At 33.1% G+C, this 17,224-nt stretch overlaps 1 protein-coding gene across 23 annotated transcripts in view; it reads right to left on the reverse strand.

Annotated features, from left to right (window-relative positions):
- Positions 1 to 17,224, reverse strand: part of ADGRL2 (adhesion G protein-coupled receptor L2) — a 201,809-nt gene that overhangs the window by 3,642 nt on the left and 180,943 nt on the right. For 4 of the 23 annotated variants that reach the window (XM_045292219.1, XM_045292223.1, XM_030886084.2 and 1 more), the window contains 6 exons: positions 16,398 to 16,464; positions 8,726 to 8,817; positions 6,739 to 6,907; positions 4,210 to 4,338; positions 3,580 to 3,676; positions 1,776 to 1,904 (listed from right to left, as the gene is read on the reverse strand). In XM_045292219.1, the coding sequence (XP_045148154.1) occupies positions 1,776 to 1,904; positions 3,580 to 3,676; positions 4,210 to 4,338; positions 6,739 to 6,907; positions 8,726 to 8,817; positions 16,398 to 16,464 (683 nt within the window). Of the gene's footprint in view, positions 1 to 889; positions 908 to 1,443; positions 1,526 to 1,775; positions 1,905 to 3,579; positions 3,677 to 4,209; positions 4,339 to 6,738; positions 6,908 to 7,559; positions 7,587 to 7,869; positions 7,915 to 8,725; positions 8,818 to 16,397; positions 16,465 to 17,224 lie in introns of those variants that run through there. The other 19 variants (XM_045292220.1, XM_045292225.1, XM_045292226.1 and 16 more) reach the window with 10 other exon arrangements.

The following is a 17,224-nucleotide window of genomic DNA, read 5'->3' on the forward strand; positions in this document are numbered from 1 at the left end:
ACAGTTTTTTTCAGAAAAAAAAACCCCAAAATCTCTGCATTGTCTGGCGCAAACATCTTGAACGATAAATGCCTGATGATTGTTGGATAAATCATCATTAGAAGAACAGGAGAAAATGGGAGAATTACATTGGTTAGTGATTCTTATTATCTTAAAAAATTCTGGCCCAACTTCTACAATGGAGTAAGTGACTGTTCCATTTGTAACGTGTCCCATGTGTAACACGATCAGGCCGGATCTGTGCTTTGGCGGACCTGTTACACCGTCCCGGCTTTACAAATTTGCATGTGCATCCCACACCGCCACTGTGGGCGTTTCCAGTTGTAGGCAGCACAGATCACTTGCTCGCATTTGTTTCTTCGGCAGAGATTCAATCTCACGAAAAACTCCCTGTCTCTAGCACTGCTTAATGAAACTAAAAAATCCACAGACACTGGATAATCCAGCAGTTTTCTATGATATACTGCAGATTTAAGCACATTTTTGACTGGTTTTGAAGAGGCAATTTTTTTTATCTGCCCAACTTCAGGTAATTCACTTGAAGACTTTGCACAGCCTGTAGCAAGCTTACTGTGGGAATGCAGAAATGATAAGTCAATTATTAAGCATTTTGTTTGACAATATTTCAGGCTTTAAAGAGCAAATTATTTCAGCATTGCATATACATAAGTATGGACAGCCTTTGCTACAGGCCTTTGTTACTGACAAAAGGCAGTACCTTTACTAGACGTATGTACTTTTGAATTTGGTAACATTTTAGTTGCAAATTGTGAACCACTTGCCCGCTGAGTGTACTTCATGACTGCTAGTTATGTTTTAATTGTGCCCGTTAAAAATCATGCTGAAAAAATTTACATTTGATAGGCAAAGTTAAGTTTTACTCCCATACTTGTCTCTCTGTAGGTTGCTAGAGGAAAGCATAAGGAAAGTAAGAAAACAAAGAGAATGAAAAGAGAAGCTGCAGTCACGTTAAAAAGAGAATTTTAAGGAAAAAAAAGGAAACAAAGTTCTGTGTTTATTTTGTGGCAAATATTAATCACAATTAAAGATTACATGCTATCAATAATTATGCAAAAACTTTGACCCAAATCTAGAGGGTTTTGTTATCATTAAATATATATATACACACGGTCTTAAAAAATAGGTATTAGAAAACACAGTAATATAGGATGGGTTAGTGACAACCCGCCCATACCCCCAATAATAATAATACAAACTACAGGTATAAACTGACTAATATTATTAACTTTATTCTCCAAGTATTCTTCAGAAAAAAGAAAAACTACCATAAAGCTGCACTATACTATAGTTTGGTTTTGTTGATAATGCTGGATGTAGTTGTCTATACCTAGGCATCCAAATTATTAGCTAATTCATTCCATAAGCAAATTTTGTCAGCAAGCTTTAGAGTCAACTGAACAGTACATTACATAGATAGGATACCTCTAAATGATATAACTCTTGAAGATGGGCTCTCAGACCATGTGATGTCAGTCCTGTAATAATATATTAAGATTTATGCCACCTGTGTTAAAAACATGGATAATTATTGGTAATTACTATCATGACTGAGGTTTTACTATAATATAGTGCAGTTTTAGAAAAGCCTGGCATGGGCAGTACCACATCTTTATTTTTTTCCCCCCTTTTAATAAGAAATTCAGGATATAATAACATAGCTATGGTAACAGAATTTTTATTTTAGAAACAGGGAAAATATCAAAGCTCTGTTGAGCAGCAAAGCTAGGTAGTGTTATTTGTAAGTATAAGCACACCTGGTGAGTTAAATACAGGAGCGGAAGGGGCATTACATACAACTGTCTCAGCGAGCAATGTGTTATAGGGGTTGTTAGTGCCGTGGGGTCGAAGAAGAGGGTTTGTTAGTAGGTAATTGCCAGTCATTCCTAAAGCAAAGAAACAGAGAAAAACATATCAGTTCTCTTATGTTAGTGTTACAGTTGCACTAAAGTATTTTTTGTATGCATCAAGGGTTGGCAGAACAGTTGGCAACGGGAAATCTGCTGAAATTTCTTACTGTGTTTGAACTAGTAATTTGGAGGAGAAAGGGGAGAGGGAAGTTAAATTTCAGTAATCCACAGGTGCTTTCTAAGTCCCCCAAGTAAACATCTGCTGGGGATGACATTTACTAATTTATCTAAAATCACTGTTAAACAAAAATGGCAATTAAATGCATAGAAATCAACATTATGTTTCAAGATGTTTCTGCTTAATATTAAAAACATAACCACTGAGGCCCAGAAGAGGGAATCTCAAACTTTCTGAATTTACAGGTGTGGGATTATCCCTTAAGAAAACATCTGTGTTAATACCAACTGTGATACAAGCAAGAGGAAAAACAACTTTCACAAACAGGTAAAAAATAATGAGACATTGCAGAAAGCTTCTCTTAGTATATGCAAAAGCACACATGCTGAGGGGAGGGGGTAGAAGCACCATGTAACATGAGTTATTAGACCATTCACAAATTCTATCACCCAAAACAATCATTCTACATTCTTGTTTGCCAGGTTTTAAAAAATGAATCCTCGAACAGTTCCATTTATTTTTTTCATCATCAGAGAATTCAGTAAACATCAGAGCAATGGAACATGGTGCTCATTCTAGCTGACGAATTACAAACCTTTCAATACTTATCAAACGTTGTTTGCATAGCTGATGCAATCTGACTAAAAACAGCTTAAAATTCAGGTTGGTTGAATACCATTCCTTTCTCTATTCTATACCAAACAAAACCATAACAGAACAATTTAAATACTTAATTGGAACAAAAGGTAACATGTATCTCTTATGTCAGTTTATAAAATAAATTGCACATGACCTGGATAAATTACCTTCCCAGGGTGACAAGAAAATAAAAATGGTTTTCCCCCATTTCAGATAGAAATTTGCTAAAGCTCTATTCAGGAATACCCATGCTTGCATATGTGTCTCTTTTATCTTGCTAAATTGTTTTATAATTTATATATATATATATCCAGTATATTTTAAGTAAAATTTCTTAATTTAGATACTACATTTAATGTTGAAATTGTAGACAAAGCTAGGGAAAAAGTTACTTTATAGTTTACACAGTATCATCTATTTTAAAGTACCAAAATTATTTTGGTAGAATTTGTTTCATTTTTTGAAAGAAATGTAAAATAAATAAACTTTATAAGAGTTTTAACTGAAAAATAAACACTATTTAATATGAACAGTAGTTATGTTAATTATATTGGAGTTTTAAGAAGGAAATTTTTATAAACATGTTAGTTCCAAAGGCTAAACACACTCACTAGGAAAGCATTTCAATTTATGGGAAAGTATGTTCTCAGTGGTCACCTTTATTCCAGATTTTTCACGGAAATAAATGAATAGTTTAAAATTTCATTTTTGCATCACAGTACTGAATAGAAGGAATTTTTATGTTCTTAATTATAGTGAGACGATGGCTCAATAGGTTTAAGAGCTTGTGATATAAACCCATTTGAGGTAAGGTAGCATTTTCCCTGTAATTGTCGTAAACTGGCAAAAAGCACAGAATTTATATTGTAAACTCAAATTTTCCTAGTAACTGACCTTGATTAAGTGTCGAAGTGCTATTGATGTCACCTGAGATAAAAGACGATTCAGACTGTTTTCTCACAGTGTCATTCCACATCCTTCTTATACGACTCTATTGACATAAAATAGCAAGACAGATTTGTTACATTAGTTTCTCCAACTTTAGCTTAATAGATGCAAAAATGTACAAGAAGCAACGCCTGTCTGCTTTTTAGAAGAGTGTGTGATGTTTCGGGTGTAATATTTAAGGAATTCTACGCTGTCCTTTTGCTTCTTTCCTAAGGGACATTTAAGCTGCCTTCAAAAACAAGATCTATTTTTAATTTTTAAGTTAGAGGTGAATGATTATTCAAAACATGTGTATCAAGTGCCCCTTATGACCTGGGCACTGTGTTGTATGCGCTTAGAATAACAAAATGATTATGATGTACTTCTTCAAGAAGTTTCCTCAAAAATAGATGTGTGCCCCTAATGAAACACCTTGAAGAAATATTTAAAAAGCAATCAAAACCAAATTACTGAAAAAGCAAGTATTTGCCATCTAGATCATTATAATGAGAAGACAATTATTGCATCTAAAGAGAACATGTCTCAGTGGCTTTCTATAAATAGGTTAATTAAGGATGCTGTCAAAGTCTTTGTTACCTGCGTGCCAGAGGAATACCGAGCACTGGTCCGGGTGGTAGACGCCTTCACTGAACTGTGTGGGCTCTCAGTCGGAAGGCCGCCACAGCAGTATGAGTGTCGGAAGCACTTCCCATATTCTTTCCGTACCTGCATTGATAATTGTGAGACCAGAGGGTTAATATGCGCCTATCTCTGTGTGTTCTCTCTGTGTAATTAAATGAGCAGTGGAGACAACCAAAAAGAAAGGAAGTTCCACTTCAACATATCCATGGAGAAAATAAATCTAACTTGTTAAATAATAATCAGAAATATAGCACTGTTGACCAGACTGGTTTTTGGTTGCGTTAAATGTGATATAACACACACACACACAAAGTGATATAACAAGTATAAATGGTTTAAAACCTATTATTATGCAAAATTTTGTTTTCCATTTATGCAAATGTACTTAGTAACTTCTTAAACTGTATAGTAAGAAAAAAAGGTAAACATTTTTGGTATTTTCCTTGCTTAATTACTCTCAACTCTTCTGTGAAGTTCAATCATTTAATGTTTATGTGCTTCATATCTGCTTAGGTAGTTCTATACGTAAACCTCTTTTACTATACAGCACAGTTTTGCAGGTAACCTCTCTATAAGGACAAGACTTCTCTGACACAAGAAAAAATAAAAAATTACTTGGATACATTTGCCATGAACGAGGAGGGAATGTTTTCTTCATTTTCTCGTGTGTCTAGCTCTACCATTTAGTGCAGAGAAGCTAAGGATGTCTATTCACTTCATTAGCACACAAGGGACCTATTTATGTAATTTCCATTCACATTAATGAGTTACCCATGTAACTTCCTTTTCCCCCTGAAGCCTGGATATATGAATAGAAAGTTGTTAGGTGTAAAACAGAGTTTAACCTACACTTAAAAGAGCGAAGATCAACAATTGATAAATAATAGGTCCATGGCACAAATGGAGGAGGTACAGAGCTACAGGCTGGCTTGTAAGCAACTATATTGACATAAAAATGTGTTCTTGTGACTTAGAGCCAGACTTTGAAATGACATGACAAAGAAATATTTTTCAAGTTGGTTACCAAAAAATTAAAGTTTTTTTTATCCCCCACTTAATTTCTTTTTTTAAAAATCGTTTTATTAGGGGCTCATATGACTCTTATCACAATCCATACATACATCAATTATGTGAAGCACATTTGTACATTCATTGCCCTCGTCATTCTCAAAACATTTGCTCTCCACTTAAGGCCCCCCGGCATCAGGTCCTCATTTTTCCCCCCTCTCTCCCCGCTCAATTTCTATGGCTCGGAATCTACCTGAAAACTCTGTGGCTTTGACAATTATTGCTTGTCAAATTACAGAATTAAAGTAACTATGTGACCTTTTAAATCCAGGCACACTTGCATTTTCATCCTCTTAGTTTTATTTAATTACATATATCAGAGCAAATAATAAGGGAGTTGAGCTTTCAAAATATTGATGTGCCTCATAAGCTCACTCAAGCAGTAAGAATTACAATTTTAACTTAATCATTTGATATCATATTCGTAACAAACCATTCTGGTGCTACCCAATAGAATATACACAAGATGTAGCATGATGCTTTCAAAACACCATTGCTAATTTAAAAGGCATACTAAAAGTCTCTTTCTTCAACTAAGACGCACAACTAGAAATAATGACTACCTCACCCATTTTCTTAAGTCCATTCTTTATGGAAAAGTTATCTTGCAAAACAGCACAAAACGTAGTGATATGTGGTAATATATGTGAGTATATATATATATAGTATTCAAAATGCTCATTCAGTAGGAAATATATGAAATATACAGCAAGTGTTAAGGTTATCCCTGTACAATGTTTTAAAGTTAAAATTTATTGTTATTAAATAAAACACACCGCACAAAAATAAAAACACCGCAGAAAAAAATTCTGCGCATTTAATGGCTATGAATGCTCTGAAATGCTGTATAACCAAGACAATGGCAATCTAAATAGTATTTTATACAAATAATACCCTCCAGTGTTGGTTTTTCCTAATGCCTATATTGCTGTGAATGTACATTATCTGTCAGTACTGCACATTCCACTGTCATTATCTCAAAATTATAGCTTATTCAACATTGATGGAAGTAACAACACTATCATCTTGTCAGGGCTGAAAACATAATCGTTTTCACTCTCACAATTCTATTTCTCTGTTCAATGTAGTGACCAACTAGTAATAACAGAATAAAAAAAGCTGCATTCTACACACAGACAGGGAAACGATGATGCCCGGCCAAAGGCAGGGAGATTTCAAACTTAAATGGCAGCTAAACTCTTCTCAACTTTATATTCTTTACACTACAGATGAATCTTTTTCATCTGTAAGCTTTAATTTTGGAGTACTGTGGATGAATATGCAGCAAAGCATTAAAAGCACTTTATGAGTAGAAACATGAAGCTATTTAATAGCATGCCCTGCTATATTTGTGAATCTCAAGTTCTATCCATTTCAAATCAAGCAATGAAAACAGCACAGACGTGTTTCACTCACTTTTTTTTGCAGAGCACAGTGAAAAATGAAAATGAACACTCCCTGGAAAGCATTAAAGATGGTGAAGAGATATGCCATCACAATAGTCTCCTCATTAATAAAAAGCAACCCAAATGACCAGGTTAAGCCAAGAAGACACAGGAGAGCAAAAGCGCCAAGCACCCACGACCTGAAAAAATAAAGTGAATTTTATTAACAGGTTCAAAGGGAGTAAACACATGACACATTTAATATCAACAGTTTAGTAGCAGGTGACTTTCTCTAAGTTCAAATTCAAATGCAACAGCACTTTGGTTTTAACCTTTCATTGATTAAAGAAAGAACAATAGCATTTAGTACTGCAGACTCCAGAGAACACAGCAACAGCAGGTATGACCTTTGCTTATTCCAGAATAAACAGGGTATCAAAACTACATTAAAATACAAGGTGTAAAACATCCCTCAATGATTTTCTTTTTTATGTGCATTTTGGTAAAAATAAATGAAGGAGTCCTTAATTAGTTTACACCTATATTTTTATTCCCACGGGAGACGTATGACACTGAATAATGTGACACACACAGAAAGGTTAAATGGCAGATAATCATTTAACACCTAAGCTTCACAGTCTAATAAAACTAATCTTAGGTGAGCCTGAGGTAAATAACTGAACCATGAAGAGGCCTAGCTGAAATGGGACAAAAACATGAGAACAACTTCAAAATAAAATAATTTTGGAGAGATTTCATCATGAATAGCTTAAGGAGAAAAGAACTGTAGAAAATAGGAGGGAATGAGAAGATTTAAAGTCAGTGCATTCCATGTCTAACTAATGATCTTACTTGATAAATGGCTTATTATCTTCATAGCTAGAAAGCATTATAAGCAGAAAAGAGAAACAAAATTATTAGACAGAATTAAAATAGAAAGTAATAGAAAGCATTTATATATTTTATAAATTAGTCAAAATTAAGAAAGTCAAGATGCAGAGGCAAGCAATTAAAAAATAAAGGCTTATTATAGTTTTTAAAATGCTACAGCAAATTAGATATTCCAAAATAATTATAAAAATCAAGGGCAATTCATGATATTGACGGATTGTAAAAAATATAAATCATGCCATAAATTTGTTAATGTAGGGTTCTCCCTTACCCAGGTAAGTCCGTATTATAGTAGCCATCACAAACACGGTAATTACTGGTGTAGATGAGAAGACAGAAAGAGGAAAAGGAAGAAAAGAGAGAGATGCTAACGATTAGCTCTCTCTCTCACCATGCAACATGCAATGAAGCTGGCACTAACCTATCTAAAAAATGCATCTAATTTGTTAAAAAGCTACCTTTAATATGAATCTGCCATTTCTACATTAAAAATATTTTCTCATAATCCATTTGAATAATACCTCAAATTTTAAGTTTAGTGGCCCATTTTAAAATAATGCTGAAAGAGCTCCTCTAAGGATGGCTCAATGAAGAAACAGCTATCTTTTTTCAACTATGAGATAGCATGTTTTCCATTGACGGTAATATTGCAGTTTTTATTCAGGATTGAGATAAAGTAAGCATTTCTTTAATTAGCATGAAAACAACAGATAATCTTCAAGTTAATAATAATAATAGAGAAAAATCTCTTAGGAGAACAGGATTAGTAGGAACTGCTCAGAATCCTTAAATCAAAAAGTCATTTAATAAAACAAACTTAATATAATCATATCAGCTATGCAAACAGGAACATTATTTTGAACTGCAGTTTCAATTCACATGAAATTGCTACAGTGATATGGAATTTCCATGAAGCCACTGAACAATTTCTTGGCACTTGATCAAGACAGAAATTATCTAATTTTCATCAATGTCTGTGACACGGTAACACTGACAACTCAACCTTGATCAGTAAAATTTAATTTTGGATAATTTCTATAGTTGACAGAAGGCATTCCTGTGCTCCCTGTGGAGAATATCTTTTACTCAGTTTGTCAAGTACAAAACTTGAAATATAAAACACTTACTTAATGTTTTCCAACCTGCTAGAATCTGGTTTCAGAGTGTTTGAGTGCTTCACCATTTTGCACAATGTGATCACCAGGAAGATAATATTAAGCTGTTATAACAAATAAATAATTAGATGGCTAAAAAAAAAGGGCAAGTAAACAATAATCGTTTTAAAAATATGTATTTCATGATGTAATGCCTAAACATATTTAAAAGCAGACATCAGTGGCATATGGAAATGGTAGATACTGATTTAATTTTGGTTTCTGTGCATAACGACTCAGTCAAGTCTATACAAAAAATACTCTGGCTATGTGGGAACAATTCTTGAATAGGTCAAATGACATGAAATGGCAACCTCGTGAAGTTAGCATCAGGTGGTAATGATTAAATAAATCGGCAAATCTACATCAGCTTCTTCAGCTAGAGGTCCTCTGGGACCTCAAAGACATGTGATGGAAAGACTGCAGTGAACTCCTTACAGGGAGAATTTACATTATGTTGTCAATAATAATGAAATTCCTGGGCTTGTGACTATATAAAACTTGAGAATACCACTCTTAACTTTTATTGTCTCCCAATTAAATTATAACAACATTTGTACAGTGCTTTTATAAGGAAACTCTTATGGACTGAAGCAAATCAACATGAAAATATCGCTTAGTTATGTGGAGTACGATTACTGTATGTGTAAATACACATTATTTGTGTGAAAGATATTTAACAATATCATGTTCAGGGTCACAAGTTCTCTCTTCCTTATGTTTCTATATTCTATGAAAGTAGGTAAGTTCTGAAGAAAGACTGTTTTGAGTACTTCAAATGATTCAGCTGTACAAAGATTCTAGATTCAAACAAAAACAACCGGGGGAAGATGGAACCTGGCACAAGGAGATCTGGGATGCTAAAAGGTCAACAAGAACACACTCAGAAGAAAGAAGTTATGTTTTGAGGAAGGAAAGATAATTTGCATTTATTTCTACAGACAGACACCTGACTGAAGCTGCATATGGATAGGCAGTTCCACTTGAAAAATAAAACAAAAACCTATGTCACACCTGGATTTTTTTTCTATTTACTTTGGATTATTACTTTTAAAAACCAAAACAAAATACCAAAATTATTTTGTTGGTTATGTGACTTAATTTGAAAGTGTATGAACAAATAGCATGTTCACAAAAGGACAGTGTGTACATTGGATGAATTCATTTCCTTGTTGACAGAGAATCCACATTGTTAGAGTAACATGATAGTTTTACTGAGTCACAATACTATATGCTAAAACAATAGCATTAGTTTGCCTGTTTGACTGCTTGAGTTTCTAACTTGGAAAAATGATGTAAATTAAAATGTCCAAGTCTTCCCAAATGATAAGTTTGGAGGCTTTAGTGAACACTATATAGAGGCATAGTCATCATTTATCTATTGTGCCTTGTAGTTTCTCTAAAATGTTGAATTTCTTAGAGACTAATAGGCAGGTTTCTTACATGTAAGTAAGTAGGAATCTGTCCATGACTCTTTATTACTTAGGGACAAAAATAAGTTCTTAGTTTCAAAAAAAACAAAAAAACAAGCCTTCTGATGCATATCCACAAAAACAGTAAATAAACTTGTGGATCAGATCCCCTGCAAGATTATTTTAGTTGATCAAAATATAAAGAAATGAATGTATCTGGAGGAATATTTATAAAATATATTATTTCAAAAATACACATATTTGCATCCCTGCTGTACTAAGGATGTGCTTATTGTATTGGGTCAATGACAAAAAAATCTGTCTTTGAGAATGTGAGATCATTCTCCTAGAACAGTAAATATCTGATTAAGTTTTTAAAGTATCATAATAAACACTTTCTACTTTTTAAAAAAGAAAAATAAAAAGTTTTTACTTTATATTTCATGCATCACTAGTCTTCACTAACAGTGATAGTTAAAATGAAGGAAAAAAGATGTATGTAAATGGACAAAATGGCCAAAACATTTAAAAATGACTGTCATGTTGAAAATCAGAGTTCTCATAACCTGCTTGCTTTATAAATTCAAAGATAAAAATCAACTGAACATCTCCTGTTTTCTTTTCTTTTTTTTTTTGTTTTGTTAAATGGTTCTAATGAGAAATCGTTGTTTCTAACTTTTTTGGCCTAGGCTTCCCCAACCCCCCCCAACCCCGTTATTTCTACCCTTTTTTAATTAAACAATTTGCTGAAGCGTATAAGGCCCATATAATTTGGTGTTCATTACTTTCTAAGCAATAAATATAATTGCTCCCTAATTCACTCAAGAACAACATAGTTCTAGTTATACAATCCACAAAAGGGGTGGGGTGGGGGGCTCACTATAATACATAAAATTACAAGGAAAGTAAATAGAGAAAAAATATGGAAATAAAATATTATGCTGTGGGGGTGATCTTATAGAAACAAACCACTTTCACAAAGAAAAGCAAGAAAAAAGCATGTTATTTAGGAATGAAAACATTTTCCATAAAATGTAAATTAAGAAATAAAATTAAACCTTTTCTGTGATACAGAGAATCCTTTCCAACAACAAAAATTAAATGACTACAATGAGGTACAGAAATCAGTATAACATTTAGTCCTTACAATGTCTCTCCTTCCTTTTCTCACAGCCCACTGAAATTCCCAGCATTATGTGTTTGTAGTGCTTCTTTGTAATTAAAAATGTAAGGTGCTCACAACACACAAAATACAGAAAAATTAAGAAAGGCAGGACAGAAACACCTGTAACCTGACAAGGTCACACAGCAGGCTATTGTATGCTCACTTTCCAGATAACTGAGATACGAAGTAACTATTTCTTAGACAATATAATGTTAGTGCTAAGATTTAATATGCCGTGGCCCCATTTCCAAATAGCCCTGTCTTCCCAAATAAAATTAATCATTGATAAAATTAGGAATCTTCAAATGACGATTCTGTCTATAGACATGATTTCATTAAAAACCTACTGCTATACGGAATCAGGGAATGATAAATAAATTGAAGATAAATAATAAATTGATTAGGCAATAAAATACAGCCTCAATAAAATCGTGAGTAACGTTGTGTGATCTTAGAATGCCTTCTATATAATAGAGTGTTTCCAATTCTCCATTTCCTTTCAGAAACTCCCTAAAACACTCCGCACTTCCACTCGATTCAACTATCTGCCCGCCTCCAAGCAGCTCGCTGTGCTGTCTTCAACCCGTTTGTCATTTATGCTCACACAGTTGAAAAGCAGACAAGTAATAAAGGAGCAGTGGCCGAAAGAAAATGGTTGTTTCTAACATACCTAAAAACGGAATGTTTCAAAAGAATTCCAAAAAGTGGGGTGATAAATCTGAAAACACTGGGGGGGAAAAACAACCATGAAACCATAGGATATTGCATTCCGATTTTCTGGTTTCATGTCGGTAAATTCTCCATTTTAAGAAAATTAAAAACAAGAACTAAAGTCAACGTACATTGTTTAAAGTCTTAAAAGCACACACATGAGGCAATAGTATCTTTTAATGCAAAGTACTGTCATTTCTAGACAAATTCATTATGTAAGACACTGAATTATTAGATGGGAATGCTGAGTAAAATGCTGAGTAAAAAAATATAATCTGTGACTATGTTATATATTTTAACCACAGCTCTATGTTAAAAACAAACAAACAAGCAAATACTAATAGTCACACATCACTGAAGAGTTCTATTAGGGATATAAAAACATTTTATTATTTATCAATCATGTTAATAAATTAACTCCATCATACAAAGAGCTTCAAAGACTTCTGGGAATAATTCTATCACCCTTTAATTCCAGTTTTCCAAAAACTTTTTGAAGCACACTTGTATATAAAGAAAACATTTTCTGGAAATAAAACACATGACCAAGCTTAAATATACTTAAAAAAAGTGGTTTTAAATTTTCTCTTATTTTCTCTAAAGCTTTAAAAAAGTAAAACCCACAAATGTTCATTTTTAGTGTTATGGAGGAAATATTTTTGTTAGACCTTTTTACAGGAGGCAATATACTCTGATGAGAATGATGGTTTTATAATGTAGACTATTTCCATTAGTTTAAAATTATATATTAAAATTAAACATTTGACTAAATCAATTATCTTTTAAAATCACTCTTTTCTGCGCTTAAAATTTCTACTCATTCTCTTTAAATTATTTTTTGCTCTCTTAAAATCCAATTGTGGAGATCAAAGGAGGAAATAAAGGGACAAATAAAAACATCTTTGATAAAATTCACAGCCCTAAATGTTCATCTCAAGCCTAAAAGGGCCGTTTTCCAGTGACCTAGGCTACAAATAAAAAGTATCATTCTTTGTATTTTTCCTAGAACATGCCTCTTTTTTAACCCATCCCTTGGCTCTTCCCCGCCTCTGCCCCTCGCCCTTGTCTCCCCCCCTCCCAGTTAGAATAGTGACTTTGTTCTCCTTCCTCATTTACTTTCCTCCCTTTGGTATGCAACAAGGACGAAATTTGCCCATTTACCACTAGAAAGCAAGTGAGATAGGGAAAAAAGAATGTCTCCGCATCAGTTTACTGCTCATTTCCCTTGAATGAAGTCACTAGAAGGAATAGGTTCATAAGATTGGGTTGCATATTGTTGTATGTCAACCACTACGTTGATGGTTAATTTTGGAAGTGAGGCAACTCATTCAGACAATATAAAGCTTTTAGCTTTGCTCTATGCACAATGCACACACGTTCAGTAGAAAGAGTGAAAGAAAATTCAAAAGAAACTATCATCTTCCCTAATTTTGATTTCTTTTAAAGCCAAAACAAAACAAATAAATTAGGAAATTATTTCTCTTTGGGGAGTATCATTCTTATTCCTATCTCATATGAATATTTCATAAATAATTATTTGGGTAATCTCTGCCAGTATAATTTGCTCATACAATTCATCATTTCTACTGACTGGACACATCGTACATATGGAAAAACATGAAAACACAAAATAAGAAAAAAGAGAACATAGATTATGGGGGTGTGCTGTTTGTTTTATCACCATCAACCTGCTCAATTGAATCACATCTGTCTGAGCTTAGCAGCTTAACATTCATCCCACAGCCTGCAGTGCTGACATGGATATGATAAGACAGAAGAACAGAAACACCACTCTGAAGTGACCTAGCTGAACTGCACATGGTCTGACCCTCTTTGTCCTCCCTGGAGCTTTTGCTACCTGGCAAATGCAGCTCTAAAACTCACTTGTATCTCCAGATCTTTGCTGTTAGCCAAGCAGAAACCTATTTCCCCCTGGGACTAGCAGCCAGGGAGGTGTTCTCTGAAGAAGACTTCTAAATGAGTGTGTGAGCTGAACTCTCACTGAACTGAATTAATTATTAACGATGCAGATGGAACTGTCCAAATGATAAGAACAGCTCCTGACGTGTCATGATCCAAGCTTTCATTAAACCATTTCAGGCATACTAATGGTTTCCCACTGCTCATTACTTACAAGCACTTTTCTCATAGATATAATAACTCTTGTGCCTGTAGGCAAGACATTCTATAGAAATGCAGAAGTAGGACGTTTTATCTTCCTTAGCATAGTATTTCTCTTCACAGAACCATTATTATGCAAAATGTATACCTATTTAATACTAGTAAATTACCTGGTTTCAACTCAGCAAAGTTGGATATTAAAAAACTGTACTTTCTAGAAAGGCAAATCCATAATCTTTGTGATAAGAAAATGTCTTAATAGAATAGTATATAATATCATTTTGCATTATATCATTTGTTTCTGAATGCAATTATAGATGTCTTATATACTAATATATAGATGTCAAATATACTAATATGTAGATGTCAAATATACTAATATTCAACGAATATACTAAATATTCAATGAATATACTAATATTCAACGAACATGTTGCACAATCTTATCTCATCTTGATTAAGGTTACATTAAAGATATTGGTTTGTGCCACTATTCATTCTTTGTGTCTTTCTGAGTTGGGGTGGAGGGCAAGGCAACTGCAGAATTACTCTCAGAACCAATACCAGTCCTGCACTTGCTGGTTTTTTCCTGCTTGCTTTTGTTTTTAAAGATGGCAACATTGTTTCCAAAAGCCCTTCACACTTCAACATGAATGATTTGGTAGAGAATAATTAAGACAAGCGTAGTAACAGTGGACTCTACCTATACACAGTCAGTAAAATGTTACCCTTACCCCTTTTCTGATACTAACTTGTGTAAGTGTAACCATTTAACAACTTTCACCAAGTGAAGCATTAGTGACCTAAAAATCAACATTTATAAGCACAGAGGTCAAATAAACAAAATAACTACAAGATAAAAGAACAGATGATATTTTTATAGACCAAATAACCTCAAGTGATCTTTCTGTTCTTCTAGTTATTAGATGTGTTTGGCTACTTGGCTTAGGGCTCAACTGCATCTTTAGTGCAGTTTGTCACTTCATTCTAGATAGGCTTAGGCAGTGTTAACATAAGTAAAGCACGAACAAAATCTGGGGCAATCATCTGAATTGAATTAATTCTGAGGAGAAATCAGCTTTCCTAGAAATGCTTAAAAATGCGTTCACTGGTTTGATTCATGCAAGCAATTCATTTCATATTGTCATTTTGCTTTGCATAATTTTGTAAAATAATTAATTTCAATGCCAAAAGGACATGCATTTGAAATGGTTTTAAGTTCACTTTGTCAACTAAAGTTTTAAAAAAAATTTCGGAAACACTAATCATATAAATATCCTTGCAGGCTCATTTGTACCTTAATTGGAGGAGGGATGTGTGTGTGTCTGGAGCAGGTGGGCAGGGGGAAATCCTTAAAACAGTACTAAAAAGTGTATAGGTAACATCTTTTTAATTTTTCCACCTTTATATGGGTATATAAATACTCCTCTCTATCAGTGTAATGCTAGAATAGTATAAGTAGTTTTAAATACTAAAATCCAAATATCATTTTATTTCATATATAAGGCTTATAGTAATATAACAAATAATTTAATGTTAGTGTATGTAATGTTTGTCAAATCAAGATTTGATACACCTTTAAAAGGCAGCATTTTAATATTTGGTAATTTATCCATTAGGAAAGTAATTTTATGTCTAGTGGTTTTAAAAGTGATTTAATTTGAAAAATGAAGACATTTATTTAAAGATCATAAATTACTGTGTAGAAGTTAAGATAGTGATATTAAAATATATATGTATTTATTTTTAAATGTAACTTAGGTGGAGGTTTACATTTCATGTTTTTTCCATCTTTTTAAAGATTATTTAATTTACTAATGCTTTACAGACTTGGTACAGGACTCAGAATACAGATTTATAAAACTCTCCATGAAAAGCTACGAAACACAAAAGCAAAACAAGCTATTAACATCAACCTCTTCTTCCCCCTAATTATCAGATTAGTTCTAATCCATATAATCCTAATGCGATGTATATGTACATTTAGATGGCAAAATTACTTTTATTACACTGACTTAAAAATGGAAAAAAGTATTTTCAAATGGAAAATGATTTTCAGAAATAATACTAAATAGCAAGTATAGGCACTTTTAATAAGGGAAAAATATTCAAAAATATTATATAATCTAACCTGTAAAACAGGTAAGTTTACAAGTGTTCGATGCACAGAAAAATTAACAACAAAATGAGATGGAATAGCACTGCTAAAGAAGGAGGGAAAATAGCGCCTGCTTACCAGAATAATGAAGGTAACAGGTCCAATGAAGCTCCATATAAAATAATTATCTACGTGAAGCCAGCAACTATCATGGAAAGAAAAGAATGTGTATTAAGTAGTTTCAATGGATTCTTAACATCACAAATAAACAGAAATTTTAAAATGTGACAAACAAAACAATCTATTTGTACATTTGCCTTAGAAAATTCTTTTATCCCAGGCAAGAATAATTCAAATTGATTCTGAGTTGGCTTCAACTTATCAAAGTGGTGGTTTATTTACTTTGTTCAACGTGCTATTTTTCATTTCAAGTTTATATTTAATAAAAGCAAAATAACGATGCTTGTATGGGAGAAAACAATATACCCTAATCCACTGCCAAATTCTTAAGATTTCTGACTTTATAAGGAAAAAAATTGAAATTCACTGTCCCAAATTGTCTCAGTGTTTCTTCAATTCTACATATAATCTTTTTCTTACTTTTAGCTTTATGCATGAGGTAAAGTGGCTAACCCAATGGACCATAACAGACAAAAAACCCTGTTCAATTTGTTGTAACACTGTACAGCATATAAATACAGTACCTCAACTGATTATTAGATGGATATTTCTTGATAAATATAAAGAGGGAGTAAAAAAGAAAAATCAGAAACCAAAAAACCATTAAACCAAACCCCCAAAATAAATTTAAAAACTCATCAAATTCACAAAGTATTAGAGCAAATCATGCATAAATTTTATTAGGGCCGATTTTATTTAGTGATTCATTTTTCTTATAACATTGAATTCTCATGCAATTCCTTTGTCTTTCAACATCTGTACAGTTAAAAAAAATAAAATGATCT

Source organism: Echinops telfairi, unplaced genomic scaffold (assembly GCF_000313985.2).
Source record: "Echinops telfairi isolate 266 unplaced genomic scaffold, ASM31398v2 ScPeMD7_443;HRSCAF=831, whole genome shotgun sequence".
NCBI lineage: Eukaryota > Metazoa > Chordata > Mammalia > Afrosoricida > Tenrecidae > Echinops > Echinops telfairi.